The sequence below is a fragment of the Schistocerca gregaria genome, chromosome 1, assembly GCF_023897955.1.
Source record: "Schistocerca gregaria isolate iqSchGreg1 chromosome 1, iqSchGreg1.2, whole genome shotgun sequence".
Taxonomy (NCBI): domain Eukaryota; kingdom Metazoa; phylum Arthropoda; class Insecta; order Orthoptera; family Acrididae; genus Schistocerca; species Schistocerca gregaria.
Genome location: NC_064920.1, coordinates 505,781,075 through 505,807,362, shown reverse-complemented (window position 1 = coordinate 505,807,362; position 26,288 = coordinate 505,781,075). Strand labels below are relative to the sequence as shown.

Genomic DNA, 26,288 nt, shown 5'->3' with positions numbered 1-26,288 from the left:
AAGAGCTATGAACACGTGTCTATCTTCAGTTGTGTAAAACACATTTCTTCTACTGAACATAGCTCTTAAGGTACACATTTTAGGACCCATGTTTACTAGACTTTTTTTCTTGTTATGGTCCATACCACCTCCTTCCGAAATATGGAAAGTGAAGAGTTTGAAGTAGAAGGGATGTATTTCATAGTATTGAAGACGAACACGTGCTTGTGGTTCTCCAGATACAAATTTTAGGGCCCATGTTTACTAGGCTTTTTTTCCTAAATGGGAAGGGTCTGCTACACTCTATGGCAACATAGAGAAGGGAGATGCATGGAGCATGGGGAAGGTAAACAGATAACTCTTAGCAGCAGTGACCAAACGAGGATTAATCATCGTAACATAATAAGATATTGATGTGGTGTAGTGTCCATGGCAGAGAAATGAGAGTACAGTTTCAAGATGACTGAGGATTGGTGAGAGAGCAATGGATTGGGAGTAAGGAATTTGCACTGAAGTGGCTGAAGATGGGAAATATTGGACGTTGGGGAGAGGGGACTGCAAGAATGGAGGAAGTGCTCAATGTGCATTTTCGCATTTCTGTTGTTCAAAGGACCTGCTGTTGCGAGTTCTACAACATATCCAATGCTAAATATCAGCTACATTTCTACAGACTCATAAAATAAGAGGGAGAGGGGAAGATTCACTAAAACTATTAAGAAAAGGAAATTATTGACTAATAAGACAGCAAAGGGGATAAACATACAAGCCAGTCATCACAAACAGCGGCTGCTCCAATCCATTTCCCCAGGTCTGGCCGAGCTACCTTGTTACTTAGATGTGGCTGAATAACAGCTACTGCTCTCGTCTGTCTTAAATCCCAAATACGTACAGTTCCATCCTCACTTGCAGATACTATCTGATTATCCCTGAAAATCACATGTATGCATAAGTGACACATAATAGCACTCATAAACGGTTAAGTAACTAGATGCATTACACCAAACATTGCGAGAAACACATACATTAAGCTTGTACCTTAATTCTTAGTAAATAAAACTCTGTGATGAAGTCATAAAATAGTTGATAAATTGAGCTTAATCCCTGAAACAATTTAATCACTGGTCTGAACATTAAATCCAATTCATTAAATTATTGTTCCAATTCTATACTGATATCTTGTCATATATAAGATTCAAAACATTATTGAAATGGGTGACATTATGGTTTTTCACCAACTCATCGTTCTCAGCATGGCATCCTATAAACAAACAGATATGAAAGATCAGGAATGTGAATAGAATAAACTGTGTGCACTATAAACCTGTTTTGCATTCTTGATTTGTTGCACTCCTCCAGTGTCAACCGAGAGAGAGAGAGAGAGTGAGAGAGAGAGAGAGAGAGAGAGAGAGAGAGAGAGAGAGAGAGAGAGAGAGAGAGAGAAAGGGGGGGGGCATGTGTAGATAAAAAAGGAAGCGTATTAAAATGGAAGACAATTACGACTTTTACTGTCATGCTGGAGTTTGTTCACCCACGTTAAACGTATGCTAAATTACTTGAAAAGGGGATGTCAGGAGTTTATCATCATGTCAAGACTAAGGTTGTAAGAACTGTAGCAAGGAACAGATTAAGTGGTTCAGCTGTGATCCAGTCAAAGCAACTTACTCAGCATCTGCTTGAAGTGACTTAAAGAAAGCACAGAAAATCTAACTCTCAATGTCCACCACCTCATCCAGTTAGATGATCTACTAAAGTCATAGTCTCTATTCTGTGGCTATGAGATAAAATATGAATTCCAGCTGGTAGTATGGTAGGTATAGGACATTTTATACACCATTCTACCTTCACATCTGTCACATTTCTTGGAATCAGTTATTCTTAACTACCTAGGCATAGATCATCATCTACTATGAGCTTGGAGAGCAAATACAGCCTCCAAATTTGGTGCAGTTTAGGAAAAAAAATAACTCTTGGAGTTTTCCTTATCCTTCCTCACACAACATCTGTAGTTGTGAGTGAACAGTATGATAAATAATTTTTTTTTAAATAAATTGATCTGTCAAAATGCACTTTGAGTCTATACGATCTTAAAACACAGTTCTTCTGCAAAACATAGGAACTCACAGTACATTATTTGTTATTTATTATTCTATATCTACTCTCTGTGATCTACAAACCACTTTTGGGGGTGTGTGATAGAGGGTACTTCTAGTACTGTTACCCTTTCCCCTCCTTCCCTGTTCATTTCATGAATAGTGACTGGGGGCGACAAATTACAATAAACCTCCGTATGAGCTCGAATTTCTCTGATTTTCTCATTTTGGTCATTTCATAAGAGGTTTGTGAAAAGAAATAATATGTTTCCTAAATATTCATGGAATATACAGTCTCAAAATTTCAACAATAAACCTCTATATGATGCACAATGCCCTTCTTGTAGTCTACCACTCTACTTTGTCAAGCATCTAGGCCTATGTGAATCTTTCATGCACACTACACAGCACACCACTTTCCATTGGATCTTCTTTCTCTCTTCTATTAATCCAGTATTATGAAAAAGATATAACGCTACTAACCATATAAAGGAGATGAGTTGCAGACACACATATGACACCTGTCTCTGGCTGCTGAGGCTGGACTGTGTACAGCAACTGCACCTGAAGGGAGAAGCAGTATGTGGGTGGGAGGGTGGGTGGGGGGGGGGGGGGGGTAAGGAGGCAACTGGGGCGGGTAGTCAGGAATGACAGAAAAAGGGTTGGGGGAAAGTCTAGTGTGGCTTGTGGGAGCATGAAAGGACATGGTGGAGACAGGGTAGCAGTCAGGAGATTTGAGAGGGGAAGGGCAGTGGAGTGGAAAAGGAGAGAAGTAGACCTTGCCTCTCCCCGCCACATACCTGCATGCTCCCACAAGCAGCACTATACCTTTCTCTCCCTCACCCTCCCCAACCCACCCTGTCACAGCCTCCTCCTTAAACCCACGCTCCACAGATTGCTTCACCATCAGGCACAGTTGCCTTATTCAGTTTGGCCTCAGTGGCCAGAGACAGTGGTCATGTGTTGTGAGTTATGCTTGTGCAAATTGTAACTGCTCTTTAGAGAGTGGTTATACAGAAACAAGTATTAAATTAAATTCTGTAATACGAAATGATCTAAGAGCCAAAAAACAGTAGTAGTATTTCGAAGTAATAGTTAGTTGAAATTTTACAAAGAGTAGATATTCGAAATAGAGTAATGCAAAGTAGTACAAAGGGAACCCAAATAAAACATAACAGGTCTGCCTTTTGTTTTGAATATAATATATAAAGCAATGCGCAGAATTGTTAGGTCTCTTTAGTTTTTGTTTTCAGCGGTGGCGAGTGTGTTCGCAGTTCTTCCAGAGAACTCAGAATTTTGGAATTAGGAGGCTAATTAAATTGCACTCTTAGAACTGGATTAGACATTGGAATGGTGGAGAATAGATTATTTTGGGATAAATTCAGAGACAGAGTCAATTAGAGCTGATTGGGTGTACAAACATTGATCTTCAAGTGAATGGTGATTGTACATGTCAAACGAACTGCTATGAGTGTATACTTACAACTGTAAAGAGATTTATTGATAATACGGAAACTTTTATGTTGAATTGGGATTTTATTCGCTATTGGGAACGAAAACAGTTTGGACCTTATCAAACTAGTATTTTCGCCGCTCGTTGTCAAGGTGATTCCGATAATAAACAAGAAGTGTAAAAAAAGCACCAATTAAAAGACTAAACTTGTGCTGAACAGACATTGTAAGGATTCGAACCCATAATTAATATTGTGTCTTGAGAATTGAGAAGCTTAGACATTGTAAGGCCCAGACGAATATTTATAATTTATCGGTCATTAATGGCAAAGATCAGTTTCATGGGAAATCATATCGTTGGTGATAGTTACATGAAGGAATGTGGTATTGACTGACTGTTATCAGACCGAAACAATACACACTACGATCAACTCGCCTTTCATTGATCCCCCAGTGCTATCTCTCATTAATTTAAGAATTTAATTGTGTCAATAAAACAGAAATATACACAAACTTTTGAGATCAGCTCCACTGCCAAGGGGGGAGGGCGTCAAAGCGATATCTGTGCAGTTGCGACGACGGTGGGTGTGTGGGCATAGAATGTGTGTGTTTTTTCTACTTTAGAAGAAAGCCTTTTGGTCAAAAGTTCAAATGTATAACAGACTTCTTAATACCCCTCTACATGGTGAGTAGCGATGTATTCTTTTCATAAAATCATCATTATTCCAACCTGGATCTTCTATTAATCCAAATATCCAAGACTGATGAACAATACTCAAGGGCCAGTCAAACAATTTTTTTTTTTTACAATCCACTCCTTTCATTGGTTAGTTACACTTCCTAAAACTTTCTCAATGGTAGCATTTCAGTTACAGGCAAACTGTCACGTCAGTCCGTAGAGTAAAACAACATAAGTTTACAAGATAACAATATATAACACCAAGTACGTGGTCAGTCATAGATACTGCAATATCAAAGATCTGTTCACTCCGTAGAAGTTCTGAAAGTATGGTGTCCACTACCACACCATTAAAAAAGTAATGCAAAAGCTAAATTGACAATTCATTTGAAGTATTAATTTTTCCACATACATAAATCAATTATATTGGGTAACAAAAGTCATGGGACACCGCCTAATAGCATGTCGGACCTCCTTTTGACCAGCTGCCTCTATAGACGTCCATGATTACGAAAGTGTTGCCAGTGCATGATTTTCTGCACGAACCGATGTCTTGATTATGTCCTGTAAATGTTTGATGGGTTTCATGTTAGTCAATGTGGATGGCCAAGTCACTCGCTTGAATTGTCCAGAATGTTCTTCAAACCAGTCGCCAACAATTGTGGTCTGATCACATGGTGCATTGTCATCCAGGACCTAGTCCATTCCATGTAAACACATCCCGCACCATTATGGAGCCACCACCAGCTTGCATAATGCCTTGTTGACAACATGGGTCCATGGCTTGGCGGAGACTGTGCCACACTTGAAGCCCACCACCAGCTCTTATCAGCTGAAATTGGGACTCATCAGATCAGGTCATTGTTTTCCAGTTGCCTGCAGTGTAACTGATATGGTCACGAGCTCATGAGAGGCACTGCTTACTGTTAGCAAATACACTCACGTCTGCCGTCTGCTGCTGTAACCAAACAATCCTATCCACACTATGCTAATGGATATGTTTACATTGGTTCATGTGGTTGTTTTGTACAGTGCTACTTGTCTGTTGGCACTGACACTACGCAAACACCACTGCCCTCACTCATTAGGTGAAGGCCATCGGCCACTGTGTTGTCCATGATGAGAAGTAGTGCCTGAAATTTGGTACTCTTGGCACACTCTTCATATTGTGGATCTTGGAAATCTGAGTTCCCTAACAATTTCTGAAACAGAATGACCCATGCATCTACCTACAATTACCACTCCGTGTTCAAAGTTCGTGTGGAGGTTTTATGGAATTGAAGGCTATATACACAGACGATTTGAATCATACTTAATGAACAGAAAGCAAAAAGTTGTGCTGAATAGCACAAATAATGTTGGGAGGGTGGTAAATTCTAGTGAATGGGGAGTTATCACAAAGTGAGTCCCACAGGGTTCAATTTTAGGTCCTCTGCTGTTCCTTATTCATGTGAATGACGTCCCACTTAACGTACAGCAAGTGGAAGTAATACTTTTTGCTGATGACATGTATGTTATAATAAATCCCATTAAAGAAAAAGGAGCTGAAGGTACTTTTACGGATGTCTTTCAAAGAATTAAGTGACTCTCAGAAAATGGACTCTCCCTTAATTTTGAAAAAACTCACTATATCCAGTTCTGTACATCAAACAGAATCATACCGACAATTGATGTAGCATATGAACAGGGATCAGTTAAGAGTGTAGATTTCTCCAAATTTTTGGGTGTTCACATTGATGACAACTTGAACTGGAAGAAGCATATTACTGAGCTTCTCAAACAACTAGATTCAGCTTCTTTTGCTTTTCGTATAATCGCTAGTTGTGGTAATAAACTGATCCGGCTCCTAACGTACTTTGCATATTTCCAGTCAATAATGTCTTATGGAATAGTTTTCTGGGGTAACGCACCACTTCAACATAAAGTATTGATTGCACAAAAGAAAACAGTGAGAATAATTAGTGGTGTTCACCTTTGCAAGCAGTTAGTATTTTAACTGCACCATCAGAGTACATATATTCACTAATGCAATTCGTTACAAATAATCCATCTCAATTCGTGAAGAACAGCGATGTTCATACGTGCAACACTAGAGGGAAAAATGACCTTTCCTATCCATTATTGAAGCTGTCAGTTGCACAAAAAGGAGTACATTATTCAGCAACAAAAATCTTTGATCATCTGCCCAACAACATCAAGTGTCTGGCAGGTAGCAGATCAAGTTTGAAATCTAGCTTTAAATCATTTCTTTTGGACAACTCCTTCTACTCCATGGACGAGTTTCTGTTTCAGAAATGGTAATAAAAAATAAAAAAATAAAAATTAAAAGAAATTGTATCTCTAACTGTAGTTGCATGTGTAGAACTAAAAATTTCAGTAATATTAATATTAACACTATTCATGCGTGTATATATATATCTTGTAATCTGACTTGTTCCACATCATATCGATAAAATAATCGAGAAAATGATCTACAGAACATGACATAACCAAAACTAAAACCTGATCACAATCATGTCGGAAACCTTTTTACTTGTATTATCCGAGTACAAATAACAGCTCCGCCAATGTGCTGCACTTTTATAGTTGCGCACGTGACATTAGAACCATCTGTATATGTGCACATCACTATCCAATGACTCTTGTCTACTCAGGCATGTTGATGTAAACATTAATGAGTCAACACTTTCAGTAATGAAACAATTTTTTTTTCTAATTTATTTAGAAGGAACACTAGCAATTCTTGATTAACCTAAAACTGAGATTTCTACTCGATATTTCGTTTAAAGACGCAATTATAATCCAGTTCAAACAAAATCACAGTATTTTTTTTCTGTTTTGTTTTTGTTTTAGGGCACAAAAACAACTAGGGTCATATGCACCTGTGTAAAAACAAACTGTAGAACATGAAGACACAGAAAGGACTTAAAAACAACTACATGTCAATCCCAATCAGTGTCAAAGAAGACAGATAAAAACCAGAACATGAAGAAAAGTCTATAAAATACACCACAGAGAAACGGAGGGCCAGAACTAAAAATTAAATAGCCTCCGCCATATTGCTATGACAGACAAAAAGTAAGTCCAAACGTCGTTCACTAAAATGGCCGATAACTCAGACGGCAATCTCAAACGAGGACATAAGTGATTAAAAAAGGGCATTCCATCATGAAATGGTGGACAATCAAAAGTTGAGCGTAATGTGCACGAAGTGATGGGGGAGCACCACTTAACAAATGGTGATGGCTAAAAAGATAGTGCCCAACACACAACCTAGTTAAAATGATCTCCTCGTGAAGAGAGAGCCAAGAGGAGGTCATTCAAGCCACTGGGAGAGGCTTAATAACCCAAAGCTTGTTCCCATGAAAGGAGGAGCAGTGGCGATGCCAAAGTGACACCACCAGCTGACAGATAGCAACACAGAGATCATTGGAGGGAATATAATAACTAACAGGCTGAGTGTCAGTGGCCTCATTTGCTGTCGAACCGATGTGACCAGGAACCTACATAAACATCACAGAGGCTCCATCAAGACTGAGCAAGTGACAGCTTTCCTGAACTCGTTGCACTAAGGGATTGACAGTGTACAGCACACAGAGGCTTTGAAGGGCACTGAGAGAATCTGAGCAGATGATGCAATTGAAAAGTCTGTGTCGCCGGATGTACTGTGTGGCCTGATACAAGAGGAAGAGCTGTGCTGTAAATTCTGAGCCAGAAGCCAATACAGAAAACGTTGGTGTCAATGAAGAAGGCACACTCAACACCAAGGTCAGTCCGAGAACCATCAGCGTACACAAAGGTACTATCACAAAGTTCCATGTGAAGGTTGTGAAACTGATGGTGATAGAGCAAGGCTGGAGTAGTGTCGTTGGGAAGTGAATGAAGGTCAAGGTGAATATGGACCACCGCATGAAGCCAAGGTGGTGAAGGGTTCACACCCACTAGAAAAGCTGCAGGTAGCATGAAGCAAAGCTGCCACAGCACATGAGCCAAAAGCAAACTCCATGAAGTAACAGAGGAGGAGAGCATGCCCCATACTGGCAATCAAAGGAGTCATTGAAGAAGGAGGCATAGGATGGGTGGCCACGCATGGCACACAAAGGGCATATGTATCTGCTGAGGAGAAAGTCACAGCTGTAGCACAGCGATAGTTCAGCAGCTTCTGCATACAGACTCTCATCTGGGCTAGCGTAAAACGTGGCAGTATCCAAACAGATGTCATGATGGTGGATAGTATTGAGACGGTGTAAGAGGGCTGGACATGCAGCTCCAAACACGAAACACCCACAGTCTGTTTTCAAACGGACCAGGGACTGGTACAAATGGAAGAGGGTGGTTCAATCTGCTCCCCAGGACGTACCACTGAGGACACGTAGGACACTGAGGGACCGCGTACGGTGAGCTGCCAGGTAAGACACATGGAAGGATCAAGAAAGTTCCCTATTGAGCATGAGGGGGCAGAAATTTTGTAGTTTCAATGAACGGAAGAGCAACAGCCCCAAGATGTAAGGATGGAGGAAGAAACCAATTGTGCCACCAGAAATTCATACAAACGGTTTTGTCAATGGAAAAACATAAGCCATTGTGATGCTCCATGGGTAAAGGCAATTGAGACATCACTGAAGATGCTGCTCAATGAACAGGTCCGTGCAGAACTGCAATAGATCGTAAATTCGTCAATGAAAAGGGAGCTGGAGATACCCCGCAGGAAACAGGCCACCATAGGATTTTATTTATTTATCGTATGGCAACAACAACTAACATTGATAAGTACATAAAGGTTAATTTTACACGTATATCTAGGTAATTATATATATAATAGAGGGAAACAGTCCACGTGGGAAAAATATATCTAAAAACAAAGATGATGTGACTTACCAAACAAAAGCGCTGGCAGTTCGATAGACACTTTGTGTTTGTTTGTGTGTCTATCGACCTGCCAGCGCTCTTGTTTGGTAAGTCACATCATCTTTGTTTTTAGATATATTTAGGTAAGTATTAACATAAACTTTAGTTTTACTTTTTGGCACAAACTGTATACACATTTTTAAATTGTGAAAATTACTTACTTAATATTACTGACTTCTTTGACTGGTATAATTGCAAGTTAAGAAGGGCAGATACATTTAATCATAGTTCTATATCTAATGATTGAAGCCAACTAACAGCAGAAGGAGTAGCATTAATAAAGTCACCATATGGTCCAGGATAGTTCCTCTGAGGACAGTCTCTAACAATGTGTTGAACAGTTATTCTTGGGCCCCACAATCACAGGCTGGAGAATCTTTAAGTCGCCACTTCTGCATTATAGTGTTGCACCTGGCATGGCCATTTCTTATTCTGTTCAGCCTTGTCCACTCCATTCTCTGCAGATGAAATTATCTAGAGTGACACCAAGGTATTTAGGCTGGAAATTATGTCTAAAATTTTGTTGGCAGAAGCTGACATTCAACTGCTGGTTTGCAATTCTGTTGTTCAGAAGGAATGCGCCGACTTCTGTCTTTACTGTATTTGGATGGAGTCTCCATGCTTTGTAGTATGTGTTGAGAGTTTGTAAGTCTCTAGATAATATAGGTTCTCCTTCCTCAAGTGTGCTGGTTTGTACAGTTATGGCAAGGTTGCCGGCATAGCAAAACTTTGCACTAACAATTTCTGGCATGTCACTCGTGTACCGATTGAAAAGTAGGGGTGCTAGGACAGACCCTTGGAGAGCCCATTTTTCAAAGTAAATGACTTGCTCTGTTTTTGTCCAATGCTGACCTTGAAGTAGAGGTTGGTTAACATATTTCCCACAAGTGTCGTCAGTTTCTTACTTGGGACATGCATTTTTAACTTCAGCAGGAGTCAGTCCATTTAGCCACACAGTGTCATATGCTGCTGGTATATCAACAAAGCCCACTGATGTCTATATGATTAATGGCCATAGCAAAGAGGACAATGCTCAAGACAGAACCCTGAGGCACACCGTTTTCCTGGATAAAGGTGTTCGACAAAGCACAACCCAAACGTAACTTGAAACCCCAGTCTTTTAAAAAATTCCTCAAGGAAACTGGATAGGTGACCACAGATACCCCACATGTAGAGAGTATGGAGGATATCATTACTCCCAAATCGATAAACAGGGTCACAGTCTGGGATTTCTGCAGAAAACTACTCAATGTGGGTGGACAAAGTGACAAGATGGACAATTGCAGAATGGCATGCTCGAAATCCACACTATGCAAAGGTTAGTAAATTGTGAGACTCAAGCCACCATACCAGCTGGGCATGAATCATACGTTCCAGCACCTTGCAAACGCAGCTGATGAGAGAAATGGGTCAACAGCTAGAAGGAAGATGTTTGTCCTGGGTATGACAGTGGCTTCATGCCAGTATCTGGTTCAAATGGCTCTGAGCACTATGAGACTTAACTTCTTGAGGTCATCAGTCCCCTAAAACTTAGAACTACTTAAACTTAACTAACCTAAGGACATCACACACACCCATGCCCGAGGCAGGATTCGAACCTGCAGCCATAGCAGTCGTGCGGTTCCAGACTGTAGCGCCTAGAACCGCTCGGCCACCCCAGCCGGCCCAGTATCTGGGGAAACGTGCCTTCTGCCCAGATGCGGTTGTACATATTAAGCAGAAAGTGTTTGCCCACAGAGAAGGTGCTGCAACATCTGAATGTGAACAATTTCTGGCCCTGGGGCAGAGGATAGGTATGAAGTGAGAGCATGATCTCGCTCATAGTAAAGGCAGCATTGTAGCACTGACGATTTTGAGAAGAGTAGGGTATCACCTGAGCCACCTCAACTCGCTTCCGATGGAGGAAGGCAGGGTGATAGCAGGAGGAGATCGAAATCTCTGAAAAAATGGCAGCCCAAGGTGTTGGAGATAGCAGTAGGGTCTCTTACTGACAGGCCAGAAATTGCGAAACGGGTCTTGGTCCCAGAGAGTTGTCAGAGGTTGGCCCACACAATGGAAGGAGTGGACCTGTTAAAAGAACTAGTGAACAAAATTGAGCTGGCTTTTTTGCTACCCCAAAGAACATGATGACACTGTGCATGCAACCATTTACAGTGAATGCAGTTTGACATCATAGGAAATGGTTAAAATGTGGAGAGCACATCCCTGTGTGCAAATTGCATCATGGCATGCCTCAGTCCACCAAGTGACAAGAACACAGCATGGTAAAGAGGATGGGAAAGGAATGGAATGTTCTAAGGTGGTAAGGGTAACGTTTGTAAGATATTCCACCCGATCATTACAACTGGGAAAATGTTGTTCATCAAAGATGAAGGAGTAAAGGCTTCATTCGGCATTAGTAAGCTCCCATTTGGTTGTGCAAGTACATGGGGTAGGAGTCAGCAAATGGTACCAGACGGGAAATGGTTGCTCAAGTATGTGACAGGGAGATTGATTCAAATGGCACTAACCACTATGGGACTTAACATCTGAGGTCATCAATCCCCTAGACTTAGAACTACTTAAACCTAACTAACCTAAGGACATCACACACTTCCATGCCCAAGGCAGGATTTGAGCTCGCAATCGTAGCAGCAGTACGGTTCCGGACCGTAGCGCCTAGAACTGCTCGGCCACAGAGGCCAGCTGACAGAGAGAACAGATGACTCAAGACGATGAGCAAGCAGGGCAGTGCAGAAGGATAAATCCAAATGAGAATAGGTGTGCATTGAGCCTGAAAGGAACGAGTGCTCCTGTGTTACAGAAGAAGGTGTTATTTTGGTTAGAAAGCTCGGCAAAAGGGCACCTCTCAGACAGGTTCTGGGATGGTGCACTTTAAAGCAGCAAAAGGAGTGAGGTAGCTGCACAATAAGGTGAAGGAAGTCTTCCTTGGTGGCACTGAGTGACGGAGGGATGTAAACAGCTCAAAGAGAAAAGGTCAAGGTCAAAATGAACCGGGGAAAAATGCAAGAGCTCAAAGCAGCCGTGATGACGCAATTTTGTTTCCTGAAGGCAAAGAACAAGTGCACACTGCAATTCTAGGAGCAGCCGTAAATCCTCTTTGTTGCATCGAATGCTGCAAATGTTCCATTGGAGAGGAGTCATGATGAGGATAAAATAAAGGGTTGTCACCTCGGCAGCTGCCAAGTGCCAGCCTTCTTGCCAAGTGCCTGCCTTCTACAGATTCACTGGTACAGGACACAGAGGCAGGAGGATACCGCTCCATGAGGTCTAAGGGTGTCGGTATGCTCCTTCTGTCCACCTGCAGAGCTCAGGGCAGAAAAATTGTTGGTGGTGCGCACTGGTGACATGGCGGTTGGCCAGGCGAGGTTATCATGTGGTGACACTGATAAAGAGAATCTTCGGACTGATGAAGGAGAAGACCGTTTGCCTTTGACTTCTTCGAGCCTTTCCACTTGGCAGATGAAGATTCAGATATTGGTTGGCTCGAGGGATCCTCGTATCCAAAACAGCGACATTGCTTCACTTCTTAAAAGTGTTTTATGATCCAGCTTACATTTCTCACTACATTCTGTAGTATGTGCAGTCCTACACAATTAGTCTTCACAGGAGTACTTCTTCTGCCCTTACCGGTCTGCCCGTTGTGTAGCTGGTGACTTCACCCCATGAGGCAAAAGTTTGGTGACGTCTTGCACAGCTGGAGAAGGAGACGGGGACACTACCACGTCGCCAGGCAATTTCACAACACAACTGCGGTGCTAAATTTGAGGTTCCATGTCTGCATGGTCAAGTCCTCGATGGAGCGAGATGTAGCAAGAACAGTACTGTAGGTGACAGATGGTAGAATGAAGTGTTTCTGACAGCCAACAACTTGTGAGCAACCAGGTAAAGCACTTTTTCTTTCACCCAGATCCAGTGGGCAGCCCTCTCATCGAGATACATGGAACAATAATGAGATGAGGCAGCATAGTCGCCATTGCAGTTGATGCATTGGGGATAAGGAGGCAGACAATCACCCTCGTGAGCATCTCTCCACATGTCACACATTTGGCTGGGTGTTGACAGAACTCTTGAGTGTGGTTGTAATGAGGACCGGTAGCAGCACATTGGGTTCAGAATATACAGTCTGACTGTGATAACTTCATAACCTGCTTTGATCTTTGATGGAAGAACCACTCTATCAAAATTGAGAAATAGAGTGTGTGTGTGAGTACTAAGGAGCTACCTACTTGTTTCATAACCTGATGGATGGCAATGACACCCTGATCAGAGAGGTACATTTGGATTTCTGCCTCAGGCAGACCACTGAGCAATCCAGTGCAAATAACACCACGGGAACAATACAGCATTCAATGGACCTCGTATCCAAAACAGCGACATTGCTTCACTTCTTAAAAGTGTTTTATGATCCAGCTTACATTTCTCACTACATTCTGTAGTATGTGCAGTCCTACACAATTAGTTGAAGACACACTGTCAAGAACATGTATAATCCAGATTTCATTAACATATGTTATATGTAGGAAATTATACATGACATTTTGTAGGAATCCAAGAATAAAGACCAAAACTTACAGCATGAATGGAATGGCATGGAAATCAGTTGTCTGATGAGTACAAGATAATAGGCAGAAGGGAGAACACTCCAAAGAGATTCTTGGTGGTGACATGGGCGGGACGAAATACTGTCACATTAAACAGAAGAACTGCAGGCTATTGAGGCTACAGAAGTACAAAGAATCTTCTAAAGTTTGAAAAACTGTAAGGTATCTGAAAGTGATAAGACTACAGCAAAGCTCACGAAGAGAGGAGGAAGTAGTACATTTCATTTCATAAAAGAAGTGCTAAAGTAAAAACTCCCGGAAATATGAAACTTGCAGTTATCTAGCCAACATTTAAGAAGCTGATAAGATCTGTTGTTCCAATTACAGAGAGATTGCCCTCTGCAGGCAAAATACAAAATTCCATTTGGAGCTTTGAATATTAAGATATTTAAAATACAACATCCCAGTTGGATCTTTAAATAATAGGTTAAGTATCCTATGCAAATGAGATATTGGGAGAGTACCAGCATGGTTTAGGGCACACAGATCTAAAACAGGTCAGATGTTCAGACTGAGACAGATATACAAACAAAGCATATCAATGCAATATTGACCTCTACAATATCTACATGCAATTTCAGACAAGCCTTTAGTAATAATAAATGAGAATAATATTAAATAACATTGGTGACTGGGCTTACCAGACCAATATGAAGAACTCATTATTAAAGCAACATCAGACAGTTCCAAGGCAATAGAGTAAATGAGTAAGCCCTCAATTCTCTAAAAAGCTTAAAACTTCTGATTACACTTTAACACGAGTTAATGTATTGACCATTAAGCATATTAAGCATACAAGCGAGAAAAAGTTTAGAAAAGATTTGAGCCTACGAGGGAAGACCCACAAGTAACGGGCTGCGGTGGGGAAGAAGAGTGGGGGAACCCACTGTTCAACCAGATTCCCACTAACGTCACGCCACTTCAGTCGGTGTGTGAAGCTGTGTCACAGTGGGTGCAGGTTCACCCGTGAGAGTTTTTTTAGTAAAATAACTTTTTCCATTTTGATAAAAACGTGATGGCAGATCGTTGAGAGCAATGCGCAGCTACGAAATTTTGTTTTCTGTTGGGGAAATCAGCCACAGAAATTATTGCAATGTTTAAGACTGCTTCTGGGGATGCTACCCTAAGTAAAATCATGTCAAGTCTACGAGTGGTTTCCAAATTTTAAAAGGAGAAAAGTCAGCTGAAGACAACCTTGTTCAGGACACCCCTCAATGTCAAGAAGTGACAAAAACATCAACAAAATCAATGCTCTCAGTCATGAAGACTGTCGCCAAACTGTTGATCAACTCTGTGAGATGTCTAGAATATCACGGAGTTCAATTCAGAGGATTTTATCTTAAGAGTTGCAAATGAGAAGAGTTGCAGCGAAATTTGTCCCTTGTGTTCTCAGAGATGAGGAAAGGGACTGTCAACATGTTTGGAGTTTCAAAATCAGCTCAAAGATGACCCTGAATTTTTTTCCAAGGTAATTACTGGTGATGAATTGTAGTGCTATGGATACGACACCAAAACAAAGCTGCAATCATGCCAGTGGGAGACAAGTGACTCTCCTCGTCCTAAAAAAGCTCGCCGAGTGAAGTCAAACATCAAGACAATGCTCATTTGTTTTTCTTGTTTTTTTTTTTTCAGAGGTGTTGTGCACGCGGAGTTCATCAGCCAAGAGTTCTAATTGGAGGCTTTGAAAAGACTGAAAGAGAGTATCCGAAAGAAAAGGGCCGATCTCTGGCACATAGGTAACTGGTTCTTCCATCGTGACAATGCGTCGGCCCACACCGCCCTCTCCATAAAGCAGTTTTTGACCAAAAAAGGCATGACACCAATTGTCCACCACCCCTGCCCCCATCCCCCCCCCTCATGGATCTATCACCCTGTGATTTCTTTTTGTTCCCCAAACTCAAAATCGGACATGAAAGGAAAGCGTTTTCCTACTGTGGAGGAGGTAAAACAAAAATTACTGGAAGGCAAAAGAACATCCAATATGTGAATTTAAAAACTGTTTTTAACAACAGAAGGATTGTTCAAAGAAATATGTTGTGGTCAATGGAAAGTACTTTGAAGGTGATTAAAATCTGGGGTAAAAATATTGAGAAATAAAGATGTTATGACAATTCCCCCCCCCACCGTGTGTGCAAAGTTTGTTGGATCACTAAGTGCCCTCATTATAAAATACTTGATGATGAATATAGTTTGAGTATTTACACATTGTGAGGTACACTGCCTCAAAACATATACACAGTTTCTAACTCTAATATTTGTCTTACTGTGTCAAACCCTTAACTACTTAAGGAACAGTTTATAACGGCACATTAAAATTTTTAAAATCCTAATTATATGAAACTAGCAACCAGACCAGCTTCAAATTGGTGTCATTAAGTATCTACAGTCAGATGACTATGGAACAAGGCATAGAGTTATTAAAAAACTTCGGAGAACAACATTAAGTAACTAACTACCATCACTTTCATATAATTTACGTGATCTAAGCAGCGCACAGCAAATAAGTTGTCTGAAGGCATGAATGTTGTGTGTTACATACTGAATTGGCATTAGGAGTGACATCTCATGACAGCAATCGAAGCACATCACAATGTCAGTAATATGTTTATAAACAATGTAAATACTGTATGCGAATCATGGGTGTATGTACTTGTGATTGATGCAATATGTATCAGATGCTGGCTGAGGTGGAAAAAATTTAATAAGTAACACAAATAATGTACATGCTTAGCTTGATTAGTACGCACTGTGATACACTATAGAGACTCATTGCCGCAATTCTTTGTCATGGACTCTTTATGGCAGACTTCCTTGCCACACCATGAAAAAAATTGAGTTGATATCTAGGTTTAATTCAAGGAAGGCAGAAAACTGAAAGAAGATACTCTATGAAAATGAAACAAAATTACTTAAAGCATTAAAATTAAAACACCACATAGTTTGGATTCACATTTTTTCACTGTGTAATTGTTCTCAAATGATTGTATGGAAACTCTGGGTTAAAACTATTTTATTATTTCTAATAGTAAATCTCTAATCATCACCTGATGATGAGGTTATTGGTTTTCATTACTGGACATATTTATTATGATACTTCAAAGCTAAGTAGCTCACTGCCTGTTTTTTAAGAATTCGTAGTGAATTAAGAGTACAAGTTATGACTGCTAAGATGAGGGAAGACAAAATGGCAGCCTGAAATTGTCGTCATATTTCGAAATGCATATCTCCGCATCACTGAGAGGTGAATGCTATGTTAAAGGTCAGAGTTTCCAGATTTAAATCTTGCAATGATATAATGTTTTAATCTGCCAGGAAATTTCAAGTCAGCACATACTCAGAGTAACCACACACACACATACTGCCAAATCACTGCCACATGAAACATAAACCTCTGTAATGGCGAGGTGCAAGACCTGCCTGATATATCCTAACAGCACAACCTACTCCAGTCCCATCACATGTTTATCTTATCCGACAAGATGCATGATCACCTTGCAAATAGATGTGTCACATACAAGCTCTATCACAATATCTACAGAAAATTTTATGTAGGCACAACAAACTGTCCACTCAAATGCCTGGAAGCCACCAAACTGTGGCCACGACGAAAACTGAGTACCCAGAGGTGGAATACACTACAGAGCACATGATTTTCCATTTCAATGTCTACTTCAGAAACCTGTGCTGTCTGTATCCCAACACCAACTTCTCTTCATTAAGAAGACAGAAATTTTTCTTGCACTGCATCCTTCAATCCCATAATCCTCACAGCTTCGATCTCAATTAATTTCTACTCAATAACCTGAATTACAGATGTCCTAAACCCCTCCAAGTCAGTGAGCTGCACACAGCTCCGCCACCTGCAGCCAGAATGAGCTCACCAGTGACACGCTCCTATTCCATGCACTTGCTGTTTCTCCCTCCCAGCCATCAGCCATGCTTCCCACCCACTCACTGCCTCCTCTTGGTCCTCACTCACTAAATCCAACATAACCCACATAATGCAGTCAGCCTGGACAATTTAGCTGTGCACGTGCATGTGTGTGCTATAGATCTGACGGTGGATTCATCCGAAAGCTAGTGACGTTCTCAGCCATATTTACCCACATATCGACAACTCAGCATCTAAACTATTCAATGAGTTGTTGCATTTACGATTTATATTATGAATGGATTTTTCCTTTTTACAAAAAACAGAACCACAGGAACAGTGACAAACATATTTCATCAATGAAGAATCATTTCTTTTACATCCTTAATATTGTCTGTTACCTTTGATGGCTCTTCACTATCTTAGGAACTGTATCAATAATATTTCTTGCTTGCTTTCCAGACACCTCAAGTTCCTTCTACGGCTATAATTGGCTCAATGAAAATACTAACAACATTCAGCCGCTTCACTTTCTTTAACCAGTATGCCTCCTAGGGATGGCAGTTACTGATGAAATAACCAATTTTCAATTATATCGGTTTTTTCCCACACCAGTTTAACCTGACTGTTGAAACCACTCAAACTAAATGGTTCCTGAAATAAACAATTTTCGGTTTTTTATCCTATTATTTTCTGTAATAAAACACAAATCAAAAAGAGATTTAAAAATTGTAACTCTCTCAGTTTCAAGACACCTAGAATCGAAATCTTAAATATAAAATAAAACAATATACACCATTTGCTGCTTTTCTTGAAAAGTGATATTGGCTGAATATTACAAAAAATCACAAGTATTCTCCTATTGATTCTAATTTTTTGAAACTCTGCTCAAAAATCATGTTTTAATCGGTGAAAACAGAGGTTGAAAACCTTGGTTTTTTTGTAATATAATTGCATATGCCAGTCGACTGGCATAAAAGTATACTGAGTATGTCACATCACATTATAATTCAAAAAAAGTATTCTGGAGAAACCAATGTTTCGACCAAGGTTACAGTACTCTTCTTCTGGGTCTGCTGAGGATCCAGACCCAGTAGACCCACAAGAAGGCCACTGTAACATTGGTTTCTCCAGTATAGTTTTTTACATTATGATGCGGTACAATGACTTTTATGTCATCTGTTTTTTGTCTTAATTTGTCCTTTTTCAAGGGCTACAAGCACATAATGGCATATTATGTAGGCATAGGCAGCTGATCAGCTACTTACTATTTTTATTGTATACTATGAATTAATTGATGTTAAGTTTTTAATTTATTACTGTTACCATAATATCTTTCCTATTTTATTGTTTCATAGAAGTGGCAGACAAATCTTTAATCTTTTAAAGCAAATGAAAAATTGTACTTCATTGCCATGTTATATTTTAAAAATATTTTCAGACTAAGCTTGGTGCCATTCTGAATGGATATACAGCAGCAACAGTGAGAAACTACCATACAGATCAGGTGTGAGCAAGTCTTGCACTTTCGACGTACACACGTACCTTAAGCCATGACTCAATGCAATAGGGACATTATCGTCTTAGCAGTGCTGTACCAATTCTCATGTACCATTCTTGTGGCTCATTCCTGCTGCCATTTTTATTGTGGCACTGATCACTTTTTCCATTTTCTATAATAATGCAATATTTCAAAGCAATGTAAAATTTGTGGATAAAAATTTCTCCTTCTTCAAAAAAGGTTTACTTAAGAATAAAAAATTTTAGTGCTGCTGCTATGACTAATAGATATTTCAGTTTTTTGCTTCATTACTAGTAAAAGATAAAAAAAACACCTGTACAACCGAGACCAAACAAATACCGAAAAATATCAGTTACTCAGAAATAAAATAACAGTATCAGTTTTAACTGGTAGGTTTCTCCCAAGAAATATTATCAAGCATTAGGATCATCACTGACAGTCTTAGAAATTTAATGTTTCAAAGCATCTAACTTATCTGTAATTTCCATTTCTGCTGTAACCTCAGTTTTCAGTTTATCCATAAGGAGACATTGCAAAAACACTGTGTACAACAATAGAATGAAAAATAACATCAATAAAGTCATTTATATTAGATGTACTAAAAAGAAAGCCATACTCTTGGTACTGCTCTCCCTCTTTAATTAGCCTTTCCTGAAACCTCAAGACATATAACAACAAATTACACTTCTCAGAAAATTTTAAAAGAAGCACAACTACAACAATCCAACATTTTTTTCGTACATCCATATTTTCAAACAGAACTTACGCGCAGCTTTGTACTGAATGAATATAATCTTCATGTCCTTCCAGTGTTCTAACGAGCCTCCCATCTTCTATAGCGAAAATATGAACTTTGTTGTCACCACAACCAGCATATATATATCCAGGCTCCTCTTTAAAATCTAAAGAATTTACATCTGCTTTCTCCAGAATGTCCCTAAAACAGAAGTTATAGCACTAAGTTAAAATCATACGAAAAAAAAAGTATCAGTTTAAACATTGACACTTCACATAAAGCACAAGGCCACTGACAGGTCCAATCAAGATGGCTATCAGAGTATCTCTGCTAGTATAAGCAGATAAGCAATTGTTAGTATCCCAATTAAGACAATAAATTGACATCATTTAGTTCCAGTATTATGGAGACAGAAGAATTATGCATAAAATTTAAACAGACTGTAAATGAAGCTCTGGACAAATATGTGCCATCTACGTGGATTAAGGACGAAATTCAGAAAATGCTGAGGAAGCAAAGGCTAATGTCAGCAGAGATTCATGCATATGTAAAAAGATCGACATGTGAAGCACAAGACTATTACCACTGTCACACCTCAGCAAAAACTCTTGCCAAAAAACTTTTAGAAAATTTTGAACCTACATAAAATCAGTATGTGGCTCTAAGACTCCTATTCACTCACAGCATGACAGCAGAAATTTGCAAAAGAAAGCCACAGTTTTAAATTTCACTTTTAAGAAACCGTTCACGCAGAAGAATCGTACAAACATACCATCGTCTGACCATCGCACAGACTCCTATACAGAGGACATAGTAACAGGCATCCCTAGCATAGAGAAACAACTTAAAATGTTGAAAACAAGTAACATCTCAGGTCTGGAAGAAAACCGATTTCAGTTTTATAAAGAGTACTCTGCGGCTTTGGCCCCTTATTTAACTTGCATTTATCTTGAGTATATTGTCCAGTGCAAACTCCTAAGTGACTGGAAAATGCACAGCTGACTCCTGTATATACAATGAAGTGCCAAGGAAACTGGTATAGGCATGCGTACTCAAATACACAGATATATAAACAGGCAGCAGATGGCACTGCAGTCGGCAACACCTATATAAGACAACAAGTGTCTGGAGCAGTTCTTAAATTGGTTGCTGTTGCTACAATGGTAGGTTATCAAGATTTGAGTGAGTCTGAACGTGGTGTTAATGTCAGCACACGAGCGATGGGACACAATCTCTGGGATAGCAATGAAGTGGGGATTTTCCTGAACGACCATTTCACAAGTGTACAGTGAATACCAGCAATCCGATAAAACATCAAATTCCCGACATCACTACAGATGGAAAAAGACCCTGCAAGAACAGGACCAACAATGACTTCAAGAGAATCGTTCAACGTGACAGGAACGTGACAGAAGTGCAACCCACCCACAACTCCTGCAGGTTTCAATGCTGGGCCATCAACAGGTGTCAGCATGCAAACCATTCAACGAAACATCACCTATACGGGCTTTCGAAGCTAAAGGGCCACTTGTGTACCCTTGATGACTGCACGACACAAAGCTTTATGCCTCAACACCACCACTGGAAACATGTTGCTTGATCAGATGAGTCTCGTTTCAATTTGTATGGAGTGCATGGATGTGTACAGGTATGGAGACAACCTCATGAATCCATGGACTCTGCATGTGAGCAGGGGACTGTTCAAGCTGTAGAGGCTTTGCAATGGTGTTGGGCGTGGGCAGTCAGAGTGATATGGGAACCCTTGATATGTCTAGAATGACTCTTGACAGGTGACACATACATAAACATGCATCCATTCATGTCCATTGTGTTTTCCGACAGACTTGGGCAATTCCAGCAGGACAATGTGACACCCCACATGTCCAGAATTGCTAAAAAGTGGCTACAGCAACATTTCCACTGGCCACCGAACTCCCCAGACTTGAACATTTTTGAGCATATCTGGGATGCCTTGCAATGTGCTGTTCAGAAGAGATTTCCAGCCACTTGTACTCTTACGGATTTATGGACATCCCTGCAGGATTCATTGTGTCAAGTCTCTCCAGCACTACTTCAGACATCAATTGAGTCCATGCCTCGTTGTGTTGTGACACTTCTGCATGCTTGCAGGGGCCCTACACGATATTAGGCTTCTTTGCCTCTTCAGTGTATGTTGTTGTTGTTGTTGTGGTCTTCATTTCTGAAACTGGTTTGATGAAAATCTCTATGCTACTCCATCCTGTGCAAGCTTCTTCATCTCCCAGTACCTACTGCAACCTACATCCTTCTCAATCTGCTTAGTGTATTCATCTCTTGGTCTCCCTCTACGATTTTTACCCTCCACGCTGCCCTCCAATACTAAATTGGTGATACCTTGATGCCTCAGAACATGTCCTACCAACCGATCCCTTCTTCTAGTCAAGTTGTGCCCCAAACTCCTCTTCTCCCCAATTCTATTCAATACCTCCTCATTAGTTATGTGATCTACCCAACAAATCTTCAGCATTCTTCTTTAGCACCACATTTTGAAAGCTTCTAGTCTTCTTGTCCAAACTATGTATCATCCATACAAATACTTTCAGAAACGACTTCCTGACACTTAAATCTATACTCGATGTTAACAAATTTCTCTTCTTCAGAAACGCTTTCCTTGCCATTGCCAGTCTACATTTTATATCCTCTCTACTTCGACCATCATCAGTTATTTTGCTCCCCAAATAGCAAAACTCCTTTACTACTTTAAGTGTCTCACTTCCTAATCTAATTCCCTCAGCATCACCCGACTTAATTCGACTACATTCCATTATCCTCATTTTGCTTTTGTTGATGATCATCTTATATCCTCCTTTCAATACACTATCCATTCCATTCAACTGCTCTTCCAAGTCCTTTGCTGCCTCTGACAGAATTACGATGTCATCGGCGAACCTCAAAGTTTTTATTTCTTCTCCATGGACTTTAATACCTACTCTGAATTTTTCTTTTGTTTCCTTCACTGCTTGCTCAATATACAGATTGAATAACATCGGGGAGAGGCTACAGCCCTGTCTCACTCCCTTCCCAACCACTGCTTCCCTTTCATGTCCCTCGACTCTTATAACTGCCATCTGGTTTCTGTACAAATTGTAAATAGCCTTTCGCTCCCTGTATTTTACCCCTGCCACCTTCAGAATTTGAAAGAGAGTAATCCAGTCAACATTGTCAAAAGCTTTCTCTAAGTCTACAAAGGCTGGAAACGTAGGTTTGCCTTTCCTTAATTATCTTCTACGATAAATCGTAAGGTCTTCAGTGCATAATCAGTGACAAAAAAGGACCTCAAAATTACGGACAAATTCCTTAACATCAGTTTACTGCAGAATTCTTGAACATATTCTCATTTCGAATGAGATAAATTTCCTGGAGACAGAAAAGCTTCTGTCCACAAATGTGCAAAGTTTTAAAAAGCGGCACCCACGCAAAACTCAGCTTGCCCTGTCTCACATATTGTGTGAACTATGTACACACATCAAAAAATTTTGCATCTCCTCAGTTCCGAGAGTTCCGGAACCTGTACAGAAAATTGGAATAGAGATCAACATTATCATTCTGCCCTTTTTAATGCTCATGAAAACAACACATTGCATGTTGTACCACCATAGAGCGAGACCTTTAGAGGTGGTGGTCCAAATTGCTGTACACACCAGTACCTCTAATACCCTGTAGCATGTCCTCTTGCATTGATGCATGCCTCTATTCATCATGGCATACCATCCACAAGTTCATCAAGGCACAGTTGGTCTGGATTGACCCACTCCTCAATGGTGATTATGCGTAGATCCTTCAGAGAGGTTGGTGGGCCATGTCGTCCATAAACGGCCCTTTCAATCTATCACAGGCATGTGTGATAGGGTTCATGTCTGGAGAACATGCTGGCCACTCTAATTGAGTGGTGTCATTATCCTGAAGGAAATCATTCACAAGATGTGCACGATGAGGGCTGCCAATATGGTTGCACTATCAGTTGGAGGATGGCATTCATGTATCGTACAGACGTTACGTTGCCTTCCATGACCACCGGCGGTGTACATCGACTCCACATAATGCCACCCCAAAACATCAGGGAACCTCAACCTTGCTGCACTCGCTGGACAGTATGTCTAAGGCATTCAGCCTGAATGGGTTGCCTCCAAACACATCTCCAACGATTGTCTGGTTGAAGGCATATGTGACACTCATCGGTGAAGAGAACATGACACCAATCCTCAACAGTCCATCTGGCATGTTGTTGGGCCCATCTGTACCGTACTGCATGGTGTCGTGGTTGCAAAGTTGGACCTCCCCATGAACATCGGGCGTGAAGCTGCGCATCATGCAGCCTATTGCGCACAGTTTGAGTCATAACACGGCGTCCTGTGGCTGCACAAAAAGCATTATTCAACATGGTGATGTTGCTGCCAGGGTTCCTCTGAGCCATAATCCATAGGTAGTGGGCATCGACTGCAGTAGTAGCCCTCGGGCGGCCTGAGCAAGACATGTTATCAACAGTTCCTGTGTCTCTGTATCTCCTCAATGTCCGAACAACGTAACTTTGGTTCACTCTGAGACACCTAGACATTTCCCTTGGTGAGAGCCCTTCCTGGCACAAAGTAACAATGGGGATGTGGTCGAACTGTGGTATTGACTGTCTGGGCATGGTTGAACTACAGACAACACGAGTCGTGTACCTACTTCCTGGTGGAATGACTGGAACTGATCAGCTGTTGGACCCCCTCCATCTAATAGGCGCTGCTCATGCATGGTTGTTTCAATCTTTGGGCGGGTTCAGTGACATCTCTGAACAGTCAAAGGGACTGTGTCTGTGATACAATATCCCCAGTCAACGTCTATCTTCAGGATTTCTAGGAACAGGGGTGATGCAAAACTTTTTCTGATGTGTGCATGATGGGCACCAGGCAGATTCCATATTCCTTGATTCCTGGAAAATGGTGTCCCACTGCAGACTGTTAATGAAGGTAAAAGCATACGGAGTAGGTTTTCAGATATGTGAGTGGCTTGAAGATTTTAAGTACAAGAACCCAGTATGTTGTCCTCAACGGTGGGAGTTCATCAGAGACAAGGGTATTGTCAGAAGTACCCCAGGGAAGGGTGATAGAATCACCATTATTTTCTAGTTACATAAATGATCTGATGGACAGGTTGAGCAGAAACTTGTGGCTCCTTACTGATGATGCTGTAGTGTACAGGAAGGTGTCGTCATTGAGTGAATGCAGGATAATACAAGATGACATATACAAAATTGCTACTTGGTGTGATGAATGGTACCTAGCTGTAAATGTAGAAAAAATGTAAGTTAATGCAGATAAGTAGGAAAAACAAACCTGTAATGTTCAAATATAGCATTAATAGTGTGCTTCTTGACACAGTTAAATACTCATATCAAGGCATAATATTGCAAAACGATATGAAATTGAATGAGCATATAAGGACTGTAGTAGCACAGGTGAATGGTCGACTTCAGTTTACTGGGAGAATATTAGGGAAGTGTGGTTCATCTGTAAAGGAGACTGCATGTAGAACACTAGTGTGAACCATTCCCGAGTACTGCTCATGTGTTTGGCATCCACACCAAGTCAGATTAAAGGAAGACATCGAAGCAATTCAGAGGTGGACTGCTAGATTTGTTGCCAGCAGGTTTGAAAAATATGGAAGGATTACAAAGGTGGGAACTCAAATGGGAATTCAGGAGGTGGGAGGGAGCAGCGTTCTTTTCAAGGAACACAACCGGGGAAATTCAGAGAACAGGCATTTGGAGCTGGCTGCAGAATGATTGTATTGCCACAATGTACGTTTTGTGTAAGGACCACAAGAGTAAGTTAAGAGGAATTACAGCTCGCATGGAGGCATATCGACAGTTGTTTTTTCCCTCCCTCAATCCAACTGTGAGTGGAACAGGAAATGAAATGACTTGTCGTGCTACAGGGTACCACCTGCCACACACCGTACAGTGGCTTGCTAAGTATACAAAGAAGTTTTTCTTCCATTGAACCAAATAAATTTTTTTAAAAAAAGATAAATCTAATTTCCTGACTCTGCTATTACACATCTTTGAATTTGTGGCTTCTTTCTTGTGCATATTTTGCACTTACTAGAAATATCTCAACCCACTAATTCTGGAACACCAAAAGACCCTGACTACAAACATCTGGAACTGATATCCAGATAATAGGAACATATACAATCAGGATAACTTGTGGTCATCTGAAAATAAACTTTCTTTATCGTGATATCAGAAATACCTGAAGAAAAAAACTTAATTAAGGTGGCGGAGAAAGTAAATGGCACCTTAAACATTACAGTAAGTGAAAAACTGTGTGCACGCACGAAGTCAAATTCTCTTTAAATGAGAGAAGACATTAAATGTTCAGTCACTCAATAGTAAGTCACAGCAACATATTACAAATGAAAGGA

The 26,288-nt window shown here is 40.5% G+C and overlaps 1 protein-coding gene across 2 annotated transcripts in view; it reads right to left on the bottom strand.

Annotated features, from left to right (window-relative positions):
- Positions 1-26,288, bottom strand: part of LOC126354431 (THO complex subunit 6) — a 53,557-nt gene that overhangs the window by 9,709 nt on the left and 17,560 nt on the right. For both annotated transcript variants that reach the window (XR_007565331.1, XM_050004089.1), the window contains exons 3-4: positions 19,872-20,042; positions 743-905 (exon numbers count right to left, since the gene is read on the bottom strand). Coding sequence is in view for 1 of the 2 variants with exons in the window: in XM_050004089.1 (XP_049860046.1) it covers positions 743-905; positions 19,872-20,042 (334 nt within the window). In the remaining variant the exon portion in view is untranslated. The remainder of the gene's footprint in view (positions 1-742; positions 906-19,871; positions 20,043-26,288) is intronic.